The sequence below is a fragment of the Prinia subflava genome, chromosome 4 (assembly GCF_021018805.1).
Source record: "Prinia subflava isolate CZ2003 ecotype Zambia chromosome 4, Cam_Psub_1.2, whole genome shotgun sequence".
In the NCBI taxonomy this organism is placed as follows: Eukaryota; Metazoa; Chordata; class Aves; order Passeriformes; family Cisticolidae; genus Prinia; species Prinia subflava.
The window spans coordinates 38,155,172-38,181,903 of NC_086250.1; the positions used below are offsets into that span (position 1 = coordinate 38,155,172).

The 26,732-nt window shown below is 39.1% G+C and overlaps 1 protein-coding gene across 2 annotated transcripts in view; it reads right to left on the reverse strand.

Annotated features, from left to right (window-relative positions):
• The window catches only part of LGR5 (leucine rich repeat containing G protein-coupled receptor 5), a 91,836-nt gene extending 66,633 nt beyond the window's left edge, over window positions 1-25,203 (reverse strand). Inside the window, exon 1 of one of the 2 annotated variants that reach the window (XM_063396464.1) lies at window positions 24,550-25,203. In XM_063396464.1, the coding sequence (XP_063252534.1) occupies window positions 24,550-24,767 (218 nt within the window). In that variant the 5' untranslated portion in view covers window positions 24,768-25,203. The remainder of the gene's footprint in view (window positions 1-24,549) is intronic. The other variant, XM_063396463.1, reaches the window with a different exon arrangement.
• Window positions 25,204-26,732: the final 1,529 nt, after the last annotated feature.

Here is a 26,732-nt window from a genome sequence, read left to right on the forward strand (position 1 = left end):
TGTTGCTGTCAAAAGGAACACAGAGGGGATTTTGTGGGCATTTGTTCTGACTGAAAACAACAAATCTGTCAGGAACTTCATGAATAAAGGCCCAGTACATCCTTGCATAATCCACCAGGGATTTCAGAGATCCCTTTTTCCAGAAATGTGCAGCAGGTTTTGCCACCTTTTCGTTTATAAAGTTTTATTAAGCTCTTCAGAACTTTTATCTTGAATCCTGCAGATTCGGAACAGCATGGTCAAAATCAAGGACTTCAAGCCATCCTGATCTTAAATTATAACCCTTTTACCTAAAGCATGATCATCTAAGGTTCATCATCTTTTTTTCCTGACTCAATCCCATAATGGATAAATAAAAGCATATGGTTTGAAAAAGAGTTTTTAATAACCAAAGAAAAGAAATAACATAGAAACAGGTTTTCAAATGTCTGTGGAATAAAGGACATTATTTTAAAAAATTAAACTCAGGTGATTTGTCTTGTCACATGTATAATGCATGAAGTTCCTTTTCTTTGAAAGCCACTATTAGAGAAGGATATGGTAGCATGGTTAACAAATGCTATAGGGCAGAGAGTCTTTCCTGGGCAATTTTTCAATTCACTAGAATTTTCAAACTCGTATTTGGCCATTTCCAGCTCCCATATTAAAAATCTATTAGCAGAAAGTCCATTGAAAAACTGATCATGAGCACAAGAGACTTTTTCTGGAAACACTTCTATTCAGTTCTCATGCCTGAACAAAAGCAGATTGGCACATTCAGTTATATACAAACGCCTTTCAAAGGGGCCACCCCCCCTTTCCCATAGCCACGCGTTTCAGGGCTCTATATGCTGAAGGAAGCCAGTGAAAGGTTTAAAGGGGTGGGGAGACCAAGAGCTTCCACCGAGATCCTTCAAAGTCCCCATTCTCTATAGTGGGAGGATTTCCCTCTAAACCCCTTTCAATAGCATATTGATGGCTTTGAAGGCTTAAATGGCATTTGTCAACCATCAGTAAATCTTGAAAACTGTTTCTGCAAATAGCCCAACTCCAAGACTCAGATTTTCTCATTAATCTGTACGTAAGGCCACTGAAGACTTTTTCAGTGCCTAGATAATGCCTGGACTAAAAGGTCCATTCAGAAGGGAAAACTTTAGCATTCACCTTGTGTACATAGCCATTTCACCAGTGGTATTCATGGGTTGTTATTTCAACTCTGCATTTGTCCTGCAAACAAGACATTTTGCCACAAAGACTTGGTAGAGACATTCTTCAGTGAATTACTGAAACCTAGCCCCACTATTTGTCATGGTTTGTTGTTTTTATCAAGTGTAATCAGTTCAAATAGAAACCCTAGACTGGCAGCTTTACAATTATGTTAGTATTTTAAGGCTGGAAGGTATGTTCTTCTAATTCAACAAAGAAACTGATTAAAGCACAACCTGATTGCTTTATCTAATGAAAGAGTCTAAAATTTCCCTCAATAAGATGTCAGAAGTTGTTTGTTTGTTTTATATTTAAAGTACAGACAAGAAATTGGTATTAATCCTTATTGAACATTCATAATTTATAGTATTTTATAAAAACTTTATATACTTAGAAGGTTTAATAATTTCCAACATGTTACATACTACTTTGTGTTTGCCTTTTAGGACAATACAGTTTTAATTTCACCTTCTCCAAATAAAGCTAATGAACAGATTTTTAACCATCAAAATCTGTGCCCCTTACACACACAGAGACTTTTTTTAGGCTGTTCTTACATCCCAGGGACATTTTTATTCTCTTCTTTCTTAATTTTTTTTTTCATTTTGGACCCAATAGCTTAAACCAGAGCCAAGGTATGAGCTACTTTGACAGGCACAAGGCATTACTATTATTGTTATTAATACTAATAATATTAATATTATTAATACTATTGTTGTTGTTGTTGAAATAATAGGGTCAAAATATTTAGGCACCACAGAAAAGAAGAAAAACAGAACATCATGCATTGGAGACTCAAGGCAATGTTTGAGATGCCAGTGATGCAATGCTAGTCGATTTTTTCAATATTAGAAGAAAAAAAATTTGGACCCCTGTCAAATTTTCCCCAGTCTGGAAAGATCTCATTGTTTGAACAAATTGACCTTTCCACCATATTGGAAAATTTACTGGGAATGTCAAGGACACATAGCTTGGGGATCAACAAAATTCACAGGACAGCCCTCATCAGGATACACAAAGACTGTCCTTTCCACTAGTGCTTTTGAAAGGGAGAAGCTTAGTCAAGTCCTTCCCTTCCCTTCCCTTCCCTTCCCTTCCCTTCCCTTCCCTTCCCTTCCCTTCCCTTCCCTTCCCTTCCCTTCCCTTCCCTTCCCTTCCCTTCCCTTCCCTTCCCTTCCCTTCCCTTCCCTTCCCTTCCCTTCCCTTCCCTTCCCTTCCCTTCCCTTCCCTTCCCTTCCCTTCCCTTCCCTTCCCTTCCCTTCCCTTCCCTTCCCTTCCCTTCCCTTCCCTTCCCTTCCCTTCCCTTCCCTTCCCTTCCCTTCTCCTTTCAGTCTACCCCTTATTCAAAATCAACAAGCATGTGGATTATACTGTAAGATAAAGGACTAATTTATACCAATTTCCATGGCAAGTGCATAATTTACTAATAAAACTTTGAAAGTTTTTGAAAACCCCCTGACTTTTGTCATTCCTTTTCAGCCATAGGCATCTACAAATATTGAGTGCTCTCTTTCCCTCAGGGATAGGGTGTCACAACGTCCCACACTTTTTTTTGCTATCAAAGGAAGAAACCTTGTAATTTAAATTTGAAAACTCTGCAGCTTGGATATGGCATAAGAGATCATCCACACTCAGCCCAACTCACTGTAAATCTTTTATGAAGCCTGTCACACAAGGTGTGAAAAAGGTGTTTTCTACTCCAAATCTCCCCCTTCACACAGGTTACTGTGTTAACAATATTCTGTGTCTCTTTAAGATTTCTGGGGGAACTATGCCATGGCTCTGGGCTGACTAAAAGTAAACGAAACCGCCAGATTGTTTTAGCTGTGGTTCATCACTTCTTGAGATCACTTGCCTGGTTCCAAACCAACACTGTTCCCACAGTAGAGAATACACTTTGTGTAGACTCCATATCATATGTGTCTCATGGAGACACCTCAAATAACCTGTAGTGTCTTAAATGGCATAAGGCAGGTATAGGTGGGCAATTAAATCAGAAGACAAAATGTATGCACAATATTTATACTAGTGGTAGAACAAGGAAAGCAGATGAAGAAATCTGATTCCTAACCTACACCAATACAAGTTTTTTGACATCAGAAGTATACTGTAATGCCTGGTTGGTTATTCAAGCTTTTCTTTTAGTGAAAGGAACCAGTTTTCTTTACATGGAAAAGTGAGAAAGTGTCTTTCCTTTTGTCGGTACATATGAAGACTTGTGACTTGACTGTTGGGCCTTCTTTTATAAAATATAAATAGGTAGATCTTCCTAGAAATACAGAAAACTTAGTAAGGAGGATTAATAAAAATTGGTAAAACCCTAATGAAAGTGAATGCAATTTATGCTGTAACAGCAATTAAAACACTTTTGAAATCTTTCATCTCTGTAAATCAGAATGTGTTTCTTAAAAGCAGAGCTTAGAGAGCCCAGTTTCATGGAGGTTTTAATCTTGTAGCCAGACTCCTTTAGGTGCAAAGAAGTGGAACAAGTTTCTCTCCCATGCATTTTCTTAGGTGTCTCCAGATAAAAACCATCGTTTTTGGTAAGGTTAGTGCTCAGGTAAGGTCAGGCTCAGTGCTTAGCTGACGGTTTCCAGATGGCTCAGAACCAGGGCAGAGCTTACACACATCTTCCTTAAAAAACCTACATAGATCTGACTTCATACAGGTGTGGAACTCTTTAGGACCAGAAACAAGTGATATTGCAAAACTGTGAAACTTGTAAAACTGTTTTTCAGCACCATTTTGACAATTGTGTATTTCCATTTTATCACAAAAAAGCAGTAATAGCTCAGCTTCATAATGAACAGAACACTATGGAAGAAGGACATATTCGTAATTAGAGTCAGTGTTTTCCTCCTGTAAGAGTTACAGATAGTCTGATTTCCTCATGCTTTTCATGTTGAAAAGCTTGAAGGATTTAGGAAACTAATTTCTGAGCAACTGAAAAAGAGACACAAAAGCAATCTCCAGTCCTTCCTCAGATTTGTGAATAACAGCTGTAGGAATCTAAACTCCAGCACACATCCTACAGAAAAGTGATGTAATTCAAAAGTCTGAAACAGTATTGGTATATCTTCTCTTGAGAGGGTCAGGGGAGCAACTTTTGCCCACCCATATGCAAGGAGGATGTTTATTGCCAACAGGTGGGAGGAATTACGTGCTTGCTGTCTTTTCCCTCCCGCACATTTTGTACAGCAATATTCAACTATGCAATACTTTTCAAGGAACAACATAAAGAGTTAACTGCTAAGTAGGGGTTGAGGAGACTGTAGAGTGGGAGACAATTTTGCTGTGGCATTAAGCAATGCAATAAGGAAATGAAAATATAAGTTTGAATGTCAAATCAATGCTTTATCTAGGAGGCTGTGCTGCCCCCTTAAGCAAAACAAATAAATATTCCCAGGCTAAACACAACTCCCAGTGCTATTTCAATGAATGCTTCTACTTTTTTAATAACTCTTACATCAGTTTTTATTTTTGCTACTGTGTTCTCACATTGAAACTAACATAGCTTTTGCCACCATACAAACACTAGAATACAAACACTGCAGATTATCACAATGTCAACATATTTCAGGATGTAGAAAGACAACGGAAAATTTTGTTATATACTTCAGTTTAAGACTGCTATCATACAGGAACAGAGCTTTTATTTTTCCTCCAAATACTATTCAATGCATCTTGCTGGCAGGGGAAATTAATTTTCCAAACTCTGTCTTTAAAGGATATTATTTTTTTAATAGAAGCGTCTTTTGAGATAGAACACATGCCCCTGTTTCTCTGTCCACACCATAAAATGTTTTTGCCATTCATCACCAATAGCTGCTTTTTTTTTTTTTCCTGTGAAAGCTTTTATAGAGCCTGCCCCTATATTTTAGCTATTACTGACATAGTGGATCCACAATTCCAATTACGGCCGTGGACTGGAATACAACTGTAACATAAATGATAAACAGAGTCCTTAAGCTTATCTGACTTTATAAAAAACCCTCTGAAAATACAAAGAGGTAGGTGGACAGAATTATTAAGCAAGCTGGTTGTAACTGCCTGTTGAACTAATCAATTCATATAAAGATCAGGAAACGTAGGAAAAGACAGATATTAAAATTGAGGTATTCTGCAACCCATGGAATGCAGTAAGATCTGAATGAGTCATTTGCCTGGATAAAGATGGCATTGCATTATGTCTGCATATTAAGGGGCTTACTGTAAAACTTTTGCAAGACATCTTGATTTATACTGAAGTAGAATGGCCCAAGCCAAGGAGCAGTGACAGCTCCCAGGAAACTCAGCTGAGGCATACTACACTATAGCACATGTGTCAGGCTAACAGTCACAGTTCAGGCCCACAGAACCACGCAATTGTTACCTAATAGAATCAGGAGATGGGATATCCAGTAATTTGGCTTTGGCTATGGCTAAAGAATTTTTGATTTCACAATTATGGCCTCAGAAATCCTCATCTTGAAGTCTTATGGTAGCAGTAGATCCAGACGTTAATGAACCACTGAATTATTCTAATGCAATTGTGGGAAAAGATATTAAAATACCTTGTGAAATCAAACAGCATCCTCTCAGAATGGCAGATGTACTGTTTACATGGAATATGCTTTTTCCATAAAAGAGAACAGAAGCTACATACACTAAAACTCTAAAATATTAAATTAGTCTTCAGAAACATATAGCTGCATAGCGTTATAGATCATGGTGAACAATGATATCCCAGCCCAAAAAAGCACCTTAATCGGGGTCTCTTTCCTATGGCACCATCCTATTTTCAATTAACAATGTTTTCTGATGAGCCGAAAAGGGGTACTTTGCTCCCACCATTATAATATCTGCTATTCTTTTCTTTACCCTTTACAAAAGCATGAAAGCATTGGCTTGCTAATTACTTTTATCTAGCCTATAGGAAAATTAGTTTATCTTCCTGATCAAAGCAAATTAGGCAGATCATGGCTGATTAGAATGCAACAGTAAAATCTCCATACTTTCTATTCCACCCCCTTTTCTCTCAGAAATGGGGCCTGTGTCAAATATGTAGGTATTTCCCACGACCAGTCTGGACTCGGTTTCCAACGGGCTCTAGGGCTGGGACAATGGTTCTTACACAGACACTGAAGTTCTTTAGTTCAGTCATTGTGCAAGGAAAGAACTGGTAACCCCTTAGCTAGCATTTGATGAAACATCTAGATTTACATATTTCCCTAATTGCATTTTTTGAATGTGAGACTTATCTGACCAGAGTTAAATGCCTCCTTTATTATACGACTGAAAATACAAACCTATGCTCTCCAGGCAGGGTTGCACTTGGTTCTAATCCCAGCATTAAAACATTGGTTTCCTCTACACTGGGACAAAGCGATGCCTACCTTTACTCCTCAAAGCACTATCAAAAAAAGGCTTGACTATTTGCTTCCAAGGTGGCTGCTGCATCACATTGCAAAACTGAATGCCATTACTCCTTCTAAGTAACTGCATTTTCTATCAGTCTAGTATTTTACCCTTCCCTTTTTACACTTCATAACTCATTCCCCTTCAGTCTGTATTCTATGGCTTTAATAGATGAAAGCCAAGCTATACAGCAACTTTATTTATAACCAATTACTATAAATTAACAGTAAATCTCACATTTAGCTCCATTTAAACATCACTATGCAGCTGCCCATTTGAAAATAAAATGGTTGCCTTCTTTCACTTCAGTGGGCACAATACAAAACATCCATTGAGCTTTTCCTTTATTGCAGCTGCCAATGCCCAGTCGACTTTTAACAAACCAACCAAGCGGAATAACAATGCAGCTGCAACATTTTATGGTATTTCTGTTAGTTCTCTTTTGAGACTGAAGGTGTTAATTAGGAATCAAAGAATACAACCCTACCAGCTTTCTTTCACAAACTATACTCTGGCCATTCCAGTTTTCAGAAAGAAAATAAATCTAATAAAAGGACAAAAATGTTGTTTGTCACACCAGTAACGTGTATTTAAGATCCTTTGATCACAAGCTTTTTATGTAGGCTTGTTAGACAGGCTGAAAATATTTTTTCCTCTCTTTTCTCCTTTCTTCAGGCTTTTCTGAATACTGATCCTAGGATTGTCTGAAAAGGTGAAAAAAAGATAGAAACTGGAATGCTTGATGGGTTAAAATTGGTTTGCTGAGAAAGCCAGCTTTAGAACAAATAAAATAATTGCTCACTTTTCTGATTCAGGTGTAAATTATTTTGAAATACAAATGATCGGTTCCTGTTACAGAGTTCAGTAATTCTGTAATTAAAAAGTAACATTTAATATTTCAAGCACTTAAATATACGCAGGTGTTTTAATATTAGCACATCAATTGTTTTGTGAAATCTCACTTTAAACCCCAAAGTATTGAAAAGTATGTAACATAGATACATTTGCAAGTACCATACAATATATATTCGATGTTTTAGTTACACTTATTAACCATAATCACGTTAGATACATTCAAAGGTAGCAGCATGGATCACTATCTTTAATCTTTAGTCAAAGTTAAAACCTTAAAATAGGTTTATTAAGTTAGCACAACTGAGAATTAGTCAAGCTTGTTAGCTTACCCAGCAAGAGCTTTCACTGTGAAATACACAAATCATGCCAAAATCTATTAATCCTGCCAGGGAATGGCAGAAAGAAGATCTGGTTGTTGATTTAATGATAATGAATTGACCAGGCTCTTAAGGCTACCTGCAGAGTTTGCTAAACTGTAAAACAAAGTAAATTTTAATAAATACTTTTTACAGAAATATATATAAGTTTTCTTTGACTTAAACACCACATAAGAGAAATGAGAGTCTAACATACAGCTGTACTTAACTGGTTATACATTTAATATAGTTTCTTATAATGTTAAGTGTATATACAGGGTGGTGATTCTAAAAGGCATCTGAGAGTTTGGATATTTGATAATGCAGAAATACAGAACTGCCTTGAAAATGTTAAAATCTTAGCAACAAAAAGAAGTTCTGATGAATGTTGTCATGCTGTATGTCTCACGTAAAGTGCAGTTTCTGGCTACTGTAAGAGACTCATAATGAGATGATTCAGTTACAAAGGTGCATTTTCTTTGGTGTCCCAAGAGTACCATTTCTTACATTCCAGAATTTTAGAAAAGAAAAGCATAAACTTGGAAGGTGTAGGTACTTTTTTAAAACCAAACATGTTTGCCTTTTTTGAGGGGGGGAGGCGGGGGGGGGGCAGGGAGAGGTATGAGATGATAACCTATTAATTTGGTTGATTGCTGTAATTTTATCTCTTTTACTTGTTGAGCATTGGTTGTGGATGCAGAATTTGGCTGATTTTCACAGCGAGCTGGAAGAAAGAATATTGCCTTTCTGCATAGGGAATATGGTAAAAACAGCAAATATATTTGAAATTGGCTGGTGCAATCACTACTTACAATGCTGTTCCATTGTTGTATCATAATAGTGCTATGGCATCCAAAAAAATGGAATTTTTTTAGCCAGTTGCCAAGTGTACACACATAAGCCATACTTCTTTCTATAGGGTTAATAATTATTATCAATGTTAATAATTTGTTCTGGATTATATATTTCATGGCTTTTTCAGAGTAAGGTGACATTTTCAATGCAAAGGTCATATCTGATGATTCTTACACTTTCTTAAATGTGGCCTTGTCCGCTCTATAAGCTAATTTTATATATATATATATATGAGGTGCAGTTTGTTTGCCACTAAGCAGACAAAAATGTCTTCCCTGTACTTCAGTATGGAATAAAGAGGATTTTTTTCTTATTTAAGGAAAAAGGTTTCCCCTTAGTCATTATTCTGAAATTATCTGTGTATATATATATATATATATATATGAATTTGATGTATATACTTCACATTTACTAGACTCACAAATTCAAGAACTGTGACTTTTAGAGCCATGTCTGGGTGAAAATTTTTCTCTCAGTTGACTACTAAATTGAAGCATGTAAATGAACTCATTCTCAGACAATGTTTGGCTGATCAATTTTGCTGAATTCTAGATTCATCTGGAATACTCTGAAGGAATTTATATTGTGTCTGTTATAAACATCACCAATGAAATTTTTACAAAGTATTGTTCATCAACAATACCAAATTAACCAAAGAAAAAGATTTTTGCTAATGAGCACATGACTACAACTAAATCAAAGATAAGAAAATCCTATCCTTATGGTTTTCTGTAGCGTCATTTTTGCATAGGAATCTGCAATGGTGCAAGGGCACTTGAAAAGTTTTCTGATCCCCTTCATCTGCTCACTAAACTCCCAATCTATTGTCCCTGTCCATTCAAGGTCTGCTGGTTTGGCTGTTTCTGTGTCTAAGTTCTAAAGTGTATCAGTGAAATGAGATACATACTTTTCAACCAGAAATGTGTTTCTTTTTAAATCAGATGATTTCACAGAACTGTTTAGGAGTGCAGACCAACAAACAGCTGAGTCAGCACAGCCGAAATAGAGAGAGCCTCGAGCAGGAGTGTGGGAACAACTGGCTCCAAGGGGAGGGCAAGGCAAATATGAACATCTAAACATGTCCCATGTTCCACAGGGACTCCAAATATGGAACCACATTTTTTCCTGAGTTTGCTCTTCCAACTCCAATCTTCCAGAAAATTTTGAACACTATCTTCTTCCAATTCTGCAAATTCAGAAACTTAACTAGCAAAGATAAGTGACTCCCACACAGGGGATTCTGCTGCAGAAAGCAAGTTCTTTTCCCAGTGCCCTGCCCTGCTAAGCAAAATCATCAACTGCACTTGAGCCAGGACTCTCAGGAGTCAGCACACATGCTGGCACCTTGGAAGTTCAGTGGTCTACTTTCTAAGTTGTTTCTCCTCACACATCTAACCAGTCCTAAATCTGTTTTCTTTCACAGCTTGGAGAAAGAGCCCATTTTGGTTTCTTCTGCTTTTGAATGCAGAATTGTTGCTTGTGGGACCAAAAGTGAAAAGTGTATCGATGAAACATATCAGAAAATAAAGCATACAAATCACGCTTTTCATGCCCTCTTTCTCACATCTTTCACTAAAGCACTAATGTTGTAAGATTTCATTACATACCCTCAAGTACATTCTGTGGACTGAACACTACCAGTCCACAATGTCTTCATTCTGTTGTTCTTTCAGGCAGAGTAATTAGAGCAAAGAACAATTGACTCTCAAAAGCAGCTTCTGCAATGGCGGCACTGATTTTGATTACCCTGTTTTTTTTTCATTTTGGTAAGTAAATAATTTTTAAAAAATTTTAATCACTAGACATTCACTGTTTATTTTGAGAACTCTAATTTAAAGGAATTTTAAAATCCCAATAAATTTAACATAAAGCATGCAACAAAATAAGTATGATAAGGCTCAAACATATGCCAAGAAGCTCTTTTCCTGCCTGTATACAGGCATACACAATATCTCCCTGTATTCCATCAAGTGCAACTTAGAAAGGAAATAGCTTTCTTTATCTTATCAGGTAATGTCTAAAACAAAGGAGACACTTGATGTAGATTCAATGGCTACAAAAATCTCAGGAGAAGTCTCTTCCTAGATCTGGAATAGTAATCTGTGAAGCTTGAAAAAGCTTTGTTTTCTGGTGTAAGGCATTAAAGATTCTAAGGATAAAGGTCATAAAATCTGCGTAGGCATGTAGAGATGCAAAGGGCAAACAGACATACTAGGAAGGGACCAGGCACTGAGCAGAAGATCCAGAGGTAACAGTCTGCACAGATGATTGCCTGATGTCATCCCAGTCACAGCACAATCCATCTTTCCTTCCAGACACAAACCAGCTAGGTCAACAGCTGTATCCAAAATAATGCAACTGCCAGACTCCCATGAACACAGGATATCTTTGTATCCAAGGAAAAATGTAATGTACAGCTGAGCAGTACTTCCCCTTTGACAGAATGAAGAATTCAGATACTGAGAAAAAATACACTAGTTTTTGTATCTTAACGTATTTTACACTGGAAAGACAGGACTTAAAGGATGTGTGGAGGCACTGCATTGTAGAGAAGCACTGCAGCTGAAATCATCACCCTGAAGATGCACACACTGGCATTAGTCTACACTTGTTTATGACTCCAGAAAACACAGTATGTATAATAAAGCAAATCATTTTACTGGTGAGCTTTACTTACAGCTAGCAGAGCTTGTGGTTATATTGTCATGTCTTCTGCATGTGATAGTTTAAGAACACAGATGTAATTTTTTTTGAGACTCAAGAATAGCCAATGACTTGGACTGCTGAACTAACTTGAAGTTCTGACAGACCATCATTTTTAACAGAACTGAGGAAGAGTGGATCAGTCTGAACAGTCCTCATCCACCTCTTGGGATGAGACAGTGGTATATGGTAAACCTCTTCAGAAGCCAAAGACATTTTACATTCTCTGCTTGACAGTTCTGACTAGTGGAATAATTCCTTATCTATACATAAGCTGACTGCTTTTCTAAGAAGCAGTGTAAAGCCTTTGTGAGCTGTGTCACTGTCTTAAGTAACGCACAAAGGAAAATACTTTAAAATAGCAAAATATACCTCTAGCCACCCCTGCTCCTGAATTTTAGAAGCAGCATAAATTCTATTCCAATATCTCTTACTGAATTCTTCTTCTTAAGTAACACAGTCAATGGCATCACATGCTCTGTGAAATACCGATAGAGTAGCATGAGGGACAGAACAGGTATTCAAACTGGAAATCAATCTTTTATTCATTTTAATATCACTCAGCCTTATGTATATACTTAACCAGTGATGTCCCAGACTTGTTTCCCTACAGCAGGAAACTTGCATTTTATTAATTGTCATAGAAAACTGCACATCTATTTAATGTAAAATATTATTCTATTAGTCTAACATCTACTTTTATTTGTGTGGTTTGAATTTTTATCCATTAATATTGTCTCACGTTAATTAATATGTTAATACTCAAAATATTATGTTAATACAATTTATTCTGAGTGCTTGATAATAACTTTAAAAGTTAGCTTATAATGTCATGCCATCAGTAAATATAACCATTATCTTGCCTATCAAAGCATTTAATTACATATTTTTACTAAAACTGGCAGTCAGAAACAACTGCATGAACAAGACTATTATGAAAAAGAAAGAAATAAAACCAATATTCACAGGAAATAAAACTCTTGATTTTACATGATCTGCATTATCTAGTTTGGTGGATGACACAAAAGGGAACATAAACATCTGAATTTTGTTGGGGTTTCTTTCTGTGCTTTTAAAACCCTGTGTTACTGAAATCAATCTCTGTGGTTCTTTCTTTGCACTTTCTCTGATACAGAAGAAAATAGTCAATGTCTTTTTTAACTAGAACTGAAAATACACATATGGTAAATCATTAAAATATTAACTCAAGAAATACATGCTCTGAGGCAGCACTGCAGAATTATCTTATGATGCAACCTCAAAGCTTCTATCTTAGACTACTGAGAAATTCTACCACACATTTCATCTTCATCAAAAATTGTGCCATAGTGTATAAGGAAAAATTTTGAACTCCCTTTGTCCTCTGTCACTTTTCCATTTGGTGTAGCCCTGTTTGTTTCGGGTCAGCTTGCAGAGCCTTGGACCGTGCATTCCCAAGCGCACCCAGGGTCACTGCAGGCCTGCTCTAATTGCACCTGAGGGGACTGACTTGGGCATTTGCTTGTCACTCTGCTTGAAGATTTTAGCTTGCCCAGTGAGCCAGCAGCTGCTCAGAGACTTAAACAGTGTACAAATATACCAGCTGCTTGCTCTACTCCTTAGACTCATCTTCTAAAGTATCCTATTGGTTAGTGCTGGCCAAAGGCATTTCATTGTAAACAGACTAAGCAGCACAGAGGAACACTCAGTTAATGTCTAAATCTGCTAATAAATGTTAAATTATTAAGTCTTTTAATTTCTGGATTTTTTTTCTGAGAAACAACACCATTTTACAGAGAGAGAAAAAACATTTATCTTTAATACTAGTATTGATATTACTAACTCAAAGAACGTAGATATAATCCTATGCTGGTAAGGCATATTTTTTCCTTTATGTCTTTCTGTTATAATTCTCCTGTGGCTGGGACATCCATCTACTTATCAAAGTCATATTGTTGAATGATGATACACAGGCTTCTTATTTTCATTTGGTCATTATTGAACAACCACCTAAATACTTCTTTATAAAAACTGTGAACACAACTTAATGGAAGCTCTCCATGCACAGCTAATCCAAACCACTAATGAATGTAATTAACAATTAATTAATTATTACAATTGATACTTCAGTAATTACGCCTTCACTAAATTACTCATTCACTAAAACAAAAAAAAATCTGCTTGTGTACTCAACATATGGAAATATTTGGATAAAGAGTGAATAATTTCCCTTAGATTAGACTCATCATATCTCAACAGAATCGTCTACAATAAAACTAACTGTGACATACCAGGGGTTCCATCCACATTACCGATAGGAGTTTCAGTTCTAGCTTCATTAGGAACCAAACTGGCTCGTAATTAGTTTTCACAAACCCTTATCAGAAGGGATTAAACCAGCAGCACATTGAGAGCAGGCAGCATTTCCTTATAGACTTCCCACACAGAGACACAACACTGCAAATAATACCATCCAGTAAATCTGGATATTACAAATTCCTTGTGAAATCTGATGCTCTTCCAGCACTGCTTTATGGAAAGACAGGCAGGAACATAGAGCTGCATGACTACGAGATGCTGTATCCATGATCAATGATAAATGTAGAAAACAGACCACATCTGGATTCAAGTTTATGGGATTCTTCACAAATTGACCAGAGACAGCCATTGAAGGCAGAACAGCTTGAGGCACCAATATGTACAGAAATGCGATTTTGATAACTCTATTTGGCATGACAGCGGTTTCTGTCTATAAGTAGAAAGAATGTACCACAGCACTGTGTAAGCATCCTCCAAAAAAACCTGTTCCTCTTTTCACTTAATGCTATCAACAATGGCTGCAAAAGGATTGAAAAACAAAATAAATTCCTTCCTCCCTGAAACTCCTGCAAAATCTGTACAGTTGACACAACTCCCTGACACAACACAACTCACCTGCCAGAGTCTGCATCCTGATGCAAACAAGGCAATAATGATGATCGCTCAATGGTGTGCCTAAAATCTTTTCTTCAAAAGAAAAGTTGACTATTGTTTATTTCAGAAAGACAGACACTATGCATACTAATGACACAACAGAAGCTTTTCTGTCAAGAGTTGGCACTTTAAAACCAAAGCAAGTTCTTAAATTTATTTATGTTAATTAATACTTTTCAAAAATCTTCAAAATTTTCAAATTCAATTTGTATTAGCAGGACCAATTCCACACAATTTAGTTCCATTAGTATAAGCATAGCAGAAACTGTGAAGTCTTCCTTGGCATAAATCTACTAATTTACCTTCATGGAATGGCACACAGAAATCTGTGTCACGAGTGGGGGACAGGTTGTTCAAAGAATCACTGGCAAAAGCAGATTTAATATTAAAGTGAAAACATGACAAAGCTCATTGGCAAGGTTCACTCTACTGCTAACTAGATTGTTAAAGCACACAGAGAAAATCAGACTAAAATCTAAAAATCTACAAAAATTATCTCTGTAAAGGCTAAGGATGAAAAAAAGAGTAAGGATTAAAAGGAATAAGAGAGACTCTTCCTCTTAGTCCCAAAGTTTAGAGTAAACCTGCCTGCCAAACTTAGCCCTAGACCTGACCAATGGCTTACACTAAAGATTTTAACCACATTTAAATTTAACAGAACTTAATAGCCAAATTTAAACAACTTGTCAAGAGATTCAATAAAATTTACTATAAGCGAAATAGCAATTCATTTATAGAGCTTCCTTATGAATATAACCCACTTAAAAATCTAAGAGAGAAACATTCATAGCACATTTGCTATAGCATAGTCACACTCAACAAACACCTAAAGGAATATGTACAAGGTACAGATCTGTGAAATATTCCCATTTAAGTGCAGTACTCATACCAGATGCCTTTGCATCTTTACAGGTGCAGGTTTGAGCCTCAAGGAGTGGGGACATTGACCCAGGTTCCACGGGTGGCATTTGGCAGTGATCCTCCAAGTATAGCAAACTTGAGGGTTGGCTGGCTTTGAGAGGTGTCCCAGGCAGGGTGAGATTCCTGGTCACAGCCCGCTGTGAACCAGGATAGCTCAAAGGGTCTCACTTAGGACTGCTGTTTATAGGCTCGCAAAGGTGTTGGCTTTAGTCACAGTTATTTTCCATCATGGTCACAATTCAGGTACATAACTTTCTTTGGAAGTTGGATAACAAAAATGTTGTTCCACTTGGATTGCCATTCAAGCAAGAAAAATAAGTTTCCATGCTGTTCATTAAAAAACGGGAGCTCATTAGACAGAACTAGTTCCTGGGAGCAGACAGTGTTTGTGATAAGAAAAAAAGGAGGTTAGCCCAGGTGCTGTTCATCAAGGCTGAGGGCTAACATGCATTTCTGAGATCCTAGTGCATATTCAGTAAACATTTTTTTTTTCTAAAAACATGTACCTCAAGATTTCAAGAGTGTGTTTAACTATGTTCTGTACTGTCTGTGGCCTTCAGGTTTTTAGGATGTTCAAAAGTGGTTGTCTTGGTCTTCCTTTTCACATATTCTTCTTGGCCCAAAGGAAGCAAAGTTCTGGCACTTGACAGTTCACACTACTTTACATATGTGCAGGCAACAGGTATGAGACAAAGTGAAGCCTCCACATGCTGAGGGACTTACAGTCTTCCCAGACACTCTTCTCTGATCGAGAGCTTTCACATTGTCCGTTTTCAGTGCTACACCTAAAAAAGACCACACGAGACCCTTTTCTTGCTACCAATTACTCTTCCACAGTGCCTCACAATCAAGCTTTAAAAACATTATCAGCAGTATTGCACATCCTTACTCTTCACCCCACCATAACTATATCCGAAGGTCTTATCTCCACTAAAGAAACAAATGTTTCTGATAATAACTCTGCCTCAGTAACTGTACGCTACAAAGTCTTACTGCACACATATGGCAAATATGTGAATTGTGAATTTAGAATTTAGTGCTTGAGTGTCAATTCTCCTGAGGGTTTAGAATGTTTAAAACTGGTTGAGCTGCCTGACGAGAGGTACATGTCACTATATGACACCAATACAGGCAGATTCCCAAGCAACCTGCTGTGTTTTTGCTCTTCGTGTACTTTTTTTTTTTTTTGCTTTGTTAACCTTCATGTAATTGTGTGTGCCTGTCACAGGTTACAGTCAATACAGTGAGACTTTATGCAGAGACTCTCTAGGACAGGAACATACTCCCTGACACCTTTGTCAGGTGACAAGGTTGAACCTGCACCCCTTTAGGACTGCTTTCAAATCCTTGTCTTTGCACAACTTCAGCAAAGGGCAGGCAACATTTCCATATTGCACCAAGCGTATGGATCCTGTATTTCCTTGTCAGCAGGTCAAATATTGCTCTCAGATGCCTGCATAGACTTTACTCATTCCAGTAAGAATTTTATATATCACAGCGTTCAAGTCACACACAGTCAGGAGTAAAACTGAAAGGCATACATACTTCTGAAGAGAAGAAAATTCCTTGGGACCTCCCTTATTTTACCATGTCATACTCATAATTAGCACCTAATTAAGTATTCTTAATCTACAGATCTCCAGCTTTTTTCAGTCACCCTCAAATTAGTCAAATTCAGATGGAGGTAGTTGTCTCAGCCACCCCAGAAGTAAGACTAGAGAAAAGTTGTGTGATTTACTTGAATCCATAAATTACTATACCCAGGAGCAGAACTTAAAGGTCTCTCTACCTGAATCCCAGTTATGGCTAACTGATCATAGTCCCTGTTCCCAGAAGCAATTTCTGCCCTACGTTCATGCTTCCAGAATGACAATCACTACGAATTAGGGTGTTTAAGAGACTTCAGTTTCTATGCCTGCATAAAGATGAATCTTATTTCTGGGCACTGGACTACTTGGTCTCACCATCCACTACAAATATAAATGCAGTCTCATCATATGCAAGACCAACAAGAGAAATATTTAATTTCTGAGGCAGCCTCCACACCAAGCTGATCAGGGATCAAGCTCAAAGGCAAGTTAGTCATCAAGGTGGTGCAGAACAGGTAACTCTCAATCGTGGATGAGAGAGAGCTTTGTCTTATCTTACTTGCTTGCTTTGCCAGCTATGACCTTCTCTTCCCCTCAGGGTACATAGAGGCTCATTTACAAACTCAGTGAATGCCAAATCAGTACAGCTACACTTCCCTTGATGCTGACATCATCTCACATCTGTTCTTTCATTCACTTACACTAGCATTTTTATTATCACAGGATCCAGAAGACATGGTATAACTGGCATCATAAGATGCCTACTGCTGCAGAAACAAGGGCTAGGAAAGTCCTATTTCTGTGTAATATCAGTGATTTAACTGTTCTGTCCACAAACAAAACAGGCTGAAGCGCTAGGTAAAGAAATTAACAGGAAAAAAACAGGTAGTAGTACCAAACACCAGCTTTAGTCTTCTACCTCCTACCTCCCCTTCATAAATATCAGTATCAAATGATTGTACACTTTTCATGGGAAAATCTGTATGATACAAGCACAAAAAACGAACTTGAATGAGGCCAAGTTCATTCACAATCATTATGCACATTAAGTCCCAATCCAAAAAATACTTCTGCATGACTTAAGTAACTAATGCTTAAGTTTAGTAATTTCACTGGTTTTTCTCAATAAAAAAGAAAACATTTAATCGAGTGTTATCAAAAGAGGGGAGAGATTTTGTGTGGTGGGAGTTATGGTTGTTTGTGCTGCTTTAGACTGATAGACACTTTTTAAAATTTGTCCAACATCTGTCTATACACAGACATCTCCATGCACACAATATTATATCACCTGTACAAAACCAAATATACTTCTGGAATATAATGCAAAAAGTGTTAGCAATTTTTGATCATGTCCTTAAAATTATTTCACTGCAATTACATAATTTAATACTGTTGGAAGATGGTGTATTCCAGATAAAACTAAATATTCAAATTCAGATTTTTAAAATTTTTGAAAAACAATTGTATTAAATGATTTACGATATACATAATGTCTTAGGCTGTGCAATGACACAGTGGTGCAGAACTGCTTAATGAAACTCTTCCCCAAAAATGAGCTGATACTTGGGAAAGGATAATTGTTTTAGAATTATTAAAGGCTTTGATCAACAAACATTTGCACATGTGATTTCAGTGGAACCACTCCTGACACTAAAGTTAAGTATCTGGATAAGTATTTGCAGGACTGAAGCCAAATAATACAATTGGACCCAAACTAAGAGCCCATTTGTTACCAATAAAATCCCAGTTCGGGAGTGGCTGATTATTATAATTATCATTACTGGATAACACTACACTTCAGATTAATTATTTTTTGCAGCAGTGACTAGACATCAAAATATAACTCGTCCTTTCAGGGAATTACCTCAGTGCTGTGGCCACAGCCCCTAAAACCCAAAGGTCATAGCTAAAAATTAGTAAAACACAGGAAAAGAATAAAACTGGAAGGTGATACAGAATGTACTGTCCTTGCATTGCAATCCTGTTTCATTACTGCTTAGAGATCCAGGGATTGCTGGTGTTTAGCATAATACGAGCTGGCTGGGGTCTTGTTCATCTACATGGCAAAGACATTCCAGGACAGTGTTTCTATGGGTGCTGCTGCTTCTTCAATACTCATTCTCAGGTCTCTAACTCAAAAATTACCAGATACTGTCTGCAGACTTTCAGGAAAAAAAAGCACTAGGACTAAGCCAGGGTTACCATGGGTTGCCAGCCTATACAGTTGAAGCAGCTCACCATCTTTGTACACTTTTTATTTAAACCTCAGTTCTGAGAAATAGAAGGTAGCGCTCCTTCAGCAAGTGTCAGCAACCTCATTTCAGGCCCTACCCCTCCCCAACCACATTTATTTATTTTATTGTTCTGCAGGTGATAAATTTCTCACATCTGATCAGTAAAATTGTACAGGATATCCTCAGGTTTTCTCAGCAAACAATACAGAGCATACAGCATGTGGATTTGCCACATGAATTGCTAAATCTCTGAGGAGAGTAAGCATGCTTTGATCACATTTTATTTTTTTTAAAGTTGTTAGGGTATTTTCTTCTAACTGAAGTCTAAAGCTGTTCTGGTATGTCAAAAACACCACATCATATTCTGCCTTCAATCAGTTTACTTAGAGCCAAGGGAACCACACCTTATTTACCATGATTTTTCCTGGGAAAAGAATCAGATCTGCTGGTCAGTTCAAGTAAGGAAATCAGGGAAAACACCATAAATTTTATTAATCATGACCATTTAAATAGCCAACAGAGAATTAAGAAAGCAGTGCATGCAGATGAAATATTATCTTGGCCAACAAACAGAATAAAAGAAAGTGATCTGGACTACTGAAAGATTGGTAGCAATTTTAAGCATTTGAAAGACAAATGACATTGCAGAAAAGACTGGGTTAACAAGGGAGCACTTGAGGGAAGCCTAATCTCCGCTGGCATGCTGACTGGGAAGGTCAGCCCAGAGCAGGCGTTCTCAGCTGGAGTCAGGCTCCCTCTGCCCGGCCAATTGTCCTATGCACTTGAGATACCAACCAAAGCGAAGGTGCCTTCACTCTGTCAGCGCCTTATATTCCCCCAGTTTAAAGACAGCTTCCTCTTCCCTGTCAATTTATGCAGTGCTTCCACAGAGAAAATGCTAAAGGAGAGAGGTGATGTGTGAGAGCCATTTTTTCCTTTCTGAGCAGCAAAAGGCTCTTTAAGGAAGCAGGGTAAAGAGTTATTTTTAACACGGTATTCTCGAGTGAGAACAATGATATTTCAAAATACATTTTCAATCCAAACTTTTCTCAGAGAAACTGACTTTGACTTGACACACTATATTTTGAAATTTAAAGTAAGTCTCTTGAAAACTGGCAAACATGATACTTTACATAGTTTGCTACTTCTTCAGTTTCTGTTTACCTCTAATTTATCTGTGGGTGTATTTCACCTTTGCATATGTGCAAAGAGTAGAGAGGAAGTGTTACGTTTTCTTTTCAAAAGGGAAATTTAGCATTAAATTCTACATCCAGAACCTGGATTCACCTTCATCCTCAGTCAGGACAAGATTCAGATTACTAACAGAAACCACATGACAATCAGTTAATTTAAGGTCTATAAAGTTTCTAACTATGTAAAGAAGTACTTTCTAAGAAAAGACAGACATCTTATGAAATACCTAACTCCTATATCTTGTCAAGGGATCTGGAAGGTGTGAGACTTTTTAAGTCTCACTTCTCCGTAAGAAGATACGCTGCTGTTTGATCTCTTTTTTGAAAAGAGATCTTCTTTGAAAAACCATGGTCATTCCCAAAATATCTATGATGAAGACACAGACAAGACCTGAATTTGCACTGTGAGATCAGAACGACTGAAAGGATGCAAATTTACCCCAAAGGATTGGTCTTAATGATTTTCGGTATTCCTGACACAGAAACAGCTATACTTCTTATTTCGGAAGCACAGTAAATTTCTGGGGACATACTTCATTACCTTCAAAATAGTAAATAATCTTTTTATTCAGGCTCATTGCAATATTTTTTCTTCTCATTTTTTATGTTTAGTATGTTCAGAATCTTTTTTGACTGTGCTCTACAGGAACAGCTAATATCAAATACAATCGTATAGCAATGAATGAAGTAGGTCAAAATGAACTTGAAAATTGATAGGTTTGAAACCTTATAATATCCACTGATTTCTTCTTCATAGGTTCTACTGTAATAATATCAATGTTATAAAAGTTTTGAGAAATAGTTTTCAATAAATTATTTCTATGAAAAATTTAAAATTATATGAATCATATATCACCAAGTGTTAGCACACATATTTACACTGTACTTAAATTTAAACTTTTAAAGTAAACTATCATGTAAATGGCAACATGCTGCAAAATTGGTATTTGTATTCCTGCATGTCTCTGTCAATCTATGATGTTAACATTTTGAAAATGTTCTGCTTATAATTGACAAGTTTTGATCACAAACACAGCATATGAATTGTTAGACAGCCCTGGCAGTTATAATAAATTTACTTTTTTGTATTGTCCAGGCCCAAAATAAAAACCCTAAAAATCTATAAGTGCTGTCTTCTATATTGTCATCACATGAGATTGAAAAGAAAATCTGTTTTCATTATTTGTCATACTAAATATTCTTGAACAGGAGTTGCCAGATTTTTCACAATTTTTAAGGATTAATTATTTAGGTAAAGAAGGATGAACCTGTGGTTAAGCAATGGAGTTAGGATTTCTTTAATGGCTGGCTTTGTCATAAACTTTACTTCTAACTTTGAGCAAGCCCTTCTCCATTTCAGTTTTCCACATCACAGCAAATGGTAACAATATTTCACTAACTCATGGGTTTGGTTTGAGAATTAATGAGGGTCCCATGTGCAAAAGACCTGTAGATTCTGGCTTCTTCTTTCCACTGTGAACTGATAGGAAAGTGACCTGTTCTTAATTTGAAACAGAGACTCAGTGCTGCCCTTCATCAGCACATGGAATTCTCATTTATGTCAACAGGAGTTGCATTGAATACACTGAATACATTACTTAGCCTAAAAGTAAATGAAGGAAAAGGAATGGAAAGAAACTCATTGATTCTCCTTGCCTGCTCTTAAAAAGTCTAACAGTTCATGGCAGCAGACACATAACCATAAATAAAAATATTTTTGATGGGAGGCAAGAATTGCTGCCTGGGATTATAAATGAGAATGAAGAAAATTGTAGCAGGTCCATCTGTAGAGTACATTTAGCTCTGCTGCAAGAGCACCATTACAAAAAAAATGATGATACATGAGAAATTCAGTCACCATAATATATCATGCTCTATAGACATTTGTCTCAAAATAAAACAAACCTTTAATGACCTCAGAATTTCAGCTTTTCACAACATCTCCAGTGTACACCAAGAAAACAATTGCCTTTTGCTCCTATGTGAGTGTTAAATGAAGACAAAAAGTTGAGAACTTCAGAAAAAACCCCAAAGCTTTAAAAGCTCAAACTTAATACAAGGCAGTACTACACACTGGCTTTGGTCAGATATATCTACGGTGCAAGAACAGAATTGACTGAAGAAGATTGTTTTTTTCTGCAAAGAGATTAAATAGGAGTACACAATTTTAACCTCTTGCTTTGATCTGAGGTAAAAATTGTCACAGCAGAAAAAGACATTTTTGGGTTTCTGGGGTTAAAAAAAACAAAACGGAAAGGAGAATAATCAAGAAGCAGCTGGTTGGCCATTACCAAGCTCAGGGAGGCAAACATGCCTATAACAAGCAGGCATGTTTTAAAATTTGCCACTGCTTAGCCATCTACAGAGAATGAGACTTGACAGTTCTTTACGGAAGGCAAGCAGGAGCTACAATTCTGCATAATTAGGCAATAATTAATGAATCCAAGGATAGCAGCCTTGTAAACTTGGAAAACTGTAAGTGTAGCTGCCTATCTGTATCAACTAGTCTTTTATATTTTATACTGCCTGCATGCAGTCCTGGTCATTTAAAAGTCTGCCTGTCCAAATAACATTTTTTCAATTCAGGGTGTATGTTACTGAACAACAGAGGATTTTTGACTGGAGAAAGACATTCCTTCTGAAGGACAGAAGGATTTAAAAACAAAAGGGCAGACTAGATCACAATCCTCCCAAGAAGCAGGTTACCAGAGGGCAGAACCCCAGCAATGGTATTTTGACATTGCCACACATATGTTCTCTTTTTCTTCATAAAACAGTCTAACAGTAGATTCATGTTTTTCTGGTTTTAGCATTCCTCGAAACAGTGAGGAATTTAGGGTCTCTGCTTCTTAACACAGGATATGTACAGCTTAAGTATGCCTTTATACCATCACTATCTACCTTTCTGCTTATGGCTTTCCAAAGCACCAGAAAGAATTGTATACCCAAAATCTAACCTGCTACTTTTGTATGTGTCTTAAGGACTGTATCTTTATTACACGTTGCCAAAGTTCTGCTCTACTGGAAGTGGTCATTCAGTAATGCTGACTACTGACTCCTGCCTCATAACATTATCAATAGTTTTGACTTTGAAATGTTTCTGATAAAATAAGCTAAAATCGATCTTAAGAAAAATTTCAGAATATTATTCACATGCATAACATATATAAAAAGTCTTTCAGCTGCTCACCCTCTTTATAAATGTATGCTATTTTCTTTCAATTAGGCTTTCCCCTAATATATACTTAGATTTGGTTGGTTGCACTTAATTTCCACCTTGTCTGTGTTGTCATGTTGATACCTCTCATATAAATCCTAGCTTACTTTATTATTACTTACTTCTAGCTTACTTTATTCTATTTTTTCAGATGTAAGATATGTTTTATGTCCTTTGAAGTATAGTAGTAACAGAGAAGTGTGCTCAGAATTACTTTAGTACCCCAGACACATAAAGCCGTGAAAGCATCTTCACAGTAACTACAGTAGCAAGCACGTCAACAGCATGTCAGAGTACGGAGACTGCACAAACACGTTCAGAACCAGACATACTTTATGCTGGGTATGAAGGATAAGCAGTAAATTAACAACCTACTGGTCATGCAACCACAAAAAACTATGGAACACAGAGCACCAGCACTTTCAACACACTAAATCACGAGTGGCTAAAGCACGAACATTGAGTCAAAAATAAGGTTTCAACACAGTTTGGGGTGGGTTTTTTGGTAATACACGGTTTCTCCGTTCTCGCCGGCTCTGTCCCTACGCGCTGTAACTCAGCGCGCCCGAGATGCAGCGCAGCCCGCAGCACCGCAGCCCGTGCGGGCGGGATGCCCGGTCCGCGGGCACTGCGAGGCCCGGGGAGCCTCCCGAGGGGCGAGCCCGAGCCCGGAGCCGGACACGGACACCTGTGTGTGGACACGGGCACCCCGGCCCCAAGCGCTGCCTTTGCTCCCCCCGGGGGAGATCTGTTAACGATTAAATCAGCAGCGGCCGCAGTTCAAAGCCCTGTCCCGGGAAGCAAAGGTGAAGATAACGTCCCGGCGGATCGCATCGAATTTCTGCTGTTGCAATCACTTTTAATTACCCTGCAAACGGCACATCACACAGCGATCCTCCGGGCGCCGGACCGGGCACCGCGATAGCCAGATACCTATAAACGCTTTACAACGCGCCCGCTGATTAAAAAGCGATTAGAAACTTATTTGAAGTCGGGTGCTCTCTCCGGGCGCGGAGCGCCTCCTGTCAGCGCCGGGGGCCGGCCCGAGCCCTCCCGCCGCCGGTGCGCGCGGCCCGGCCCGCCCGCACTTACAGGTAGGAGGTGAAGACGCTGAGGTTGGCGGGCACGGCGGTGAGGCCGCGGTCGGAGCAGTCGGCGCGGAGCAGCACTCCGTCCAGCTCGCAGCGGCACGGCGCCGGACAGCCCCGCGGGCGCTGCGCGCCGCCCCGCGCCCCCCGCCGCAGCCCCGGCGGGCACAGCAGCAGCAGCAGCGGCAGCAGGAGGGCGCGGGCAGCGCGGGTCGTCGCCATGGGGCCCGGGGGTACCTAGAGCCGCGGGGCGGCCGCTCTCATGCCCCGGGGCGCGGCGGGGGCGAAAGGCGGGCGCCCGTCTGGGCTCGAGGAGCTCCTGCGGCCGCCGCCGCCGCGCCGCTGTCTGTGGTAGCATCTCAGCTTACACGCTGCTTTAAAGCCCTGGAGCCGGCACCGCGCGCCCGCTGACGCCGCCCCAGCCTTGCCCGCCGTAGCGCAGCGGGCCCTGCCCGCGCCGCCGTGCGAGCGAGCGGGCGGGCGGGGGCGGCCGCGGGCCCGGCGGGCAGGCGGGAGGAGGGAGCGGGGAACGCCGCCCTCCGCCTGCCCTCAGAGCGGGCCGCGCCTCGGCGCTCGCCTCGGACCGTCATCTCACATTCACCGCCTGGGCCAGGCTGGAGGGGACCGCAGCGGTCCAACCACCCTGCCCGAGCACATGGCACAGGATTGCATCCAGGCAGCTCCTGAATACCTCCACTGAGGGAGACTCCGCAACCTGTTCCAATGAGTGATCACCCACTCGGTAAAGAACTTCTTCCTCATACTAAGGTGGAACTTCCTGTGCCTCGTACAATCGTAGAACCATAGAATAAGCTGAGTTGGAAGGGAGCCATCAGGATCATCGAGGCCAAGTTCTGGCCTTGCACAAGACACCCCACGAATCACACAGTGCATGAGAACATTGGCCAACTGCTGCCCGTTGCCTTGTGTCCTAGTGGCGGGCACCACTGAGAAAAGCCTGGCTTCACTTTCTTGGCACTCCCTCCTGCCCGTTGGGTATTTATACACATTGGTGAGGTGCCCTCTCAGTCCTCTCTTCTTGAGGGGGAATCCCCCCTCAGGGTAGGGATGCACATGGTGGACATTTCTGGAAGGTGAGAGAACAGGCGGCTGTGGAAGTGGCGGTATGGTCCTGAGGCCATGGGGTGAGGGATGGGTCTCTGGGCTGATGCGACAGAGGCTCGGGTGCTCTAGTGGGCTGGTAGGGAGATCTAACCACTAAGGCCTGCCTTGGTTGGTTGGCGGTCCCAGCTGCAGGCCATAGTTCTGGTCAGTGACAGGAATCCACTCTCACCGCACAGTTAAATCACAGGCTTGCCAACAGGCAACAATTTTCTAAAGGAGACTGGCTGCTGGGGGAAACTGAGTTCACAGGGAGGCTGCCATTGAAAGCTCTTGGGATGTCCCTCACCCAGCTTCTTGCTAGAGGTTCTCCTCAGATAGTGCACAAACTTGCCTTTGTGCTCTATGTCTATGACTGAGGCAAAGGTGAGGATGGCCTCACTTTTGGTTTTTAAAACCTTTTTCCTTCAAATTAGTTTTTAGTGTGAACAAAGTTGGCCACAAACTCCAGATTTGAGACTAGCTGCAAGTTTGAGAACCCAGTCCCAGCCCAATTCCTGTTTAGACTGGTAATTAAATTGTTGGCCAGCCTACTCAATACATGTTGGAGAACATTAGTTAAAGGTTTTCTGCTATACTCTCTTTGAATCTAAAATTAAGTCTGAAATGAGAGCCTAATGAAAAGGCCAGGAAAATATTTGCTTTATGTTCTATCAAGTTTATAACACCTGTTTTCACCTCTGGATCATAATCTGGTATAATCTGATAATTCTGCAGAATGATCTTGTACTGGAACTTAAATGTTTTATTTGAAATAACAAAAAAGGAAACTGCTGTCTGGCTGGTTAGACAGGCCAGAATGTTTTGGCCTGTGGGGCTGTTTTCACCAAGCATCACCTTGTCCTAAGATAATAACAACAGTGGTTGAAAGCATGAAGTGCCTGTGAGAAATGCCCGAAGAGAAAAATTCCCCAGGAAGAAGATTTTTCATTCTGTGTCGCAGTATATGCCCAGGAGTCCTCTTTCCTCAAAAGTTATCTCTGATCTCTGTCTTTTGCCCATGTCTATAAGTTTATATTTTTCATAAGTGTAGTGAAACAGTATTTATGTAACTTGAGGCTTTTA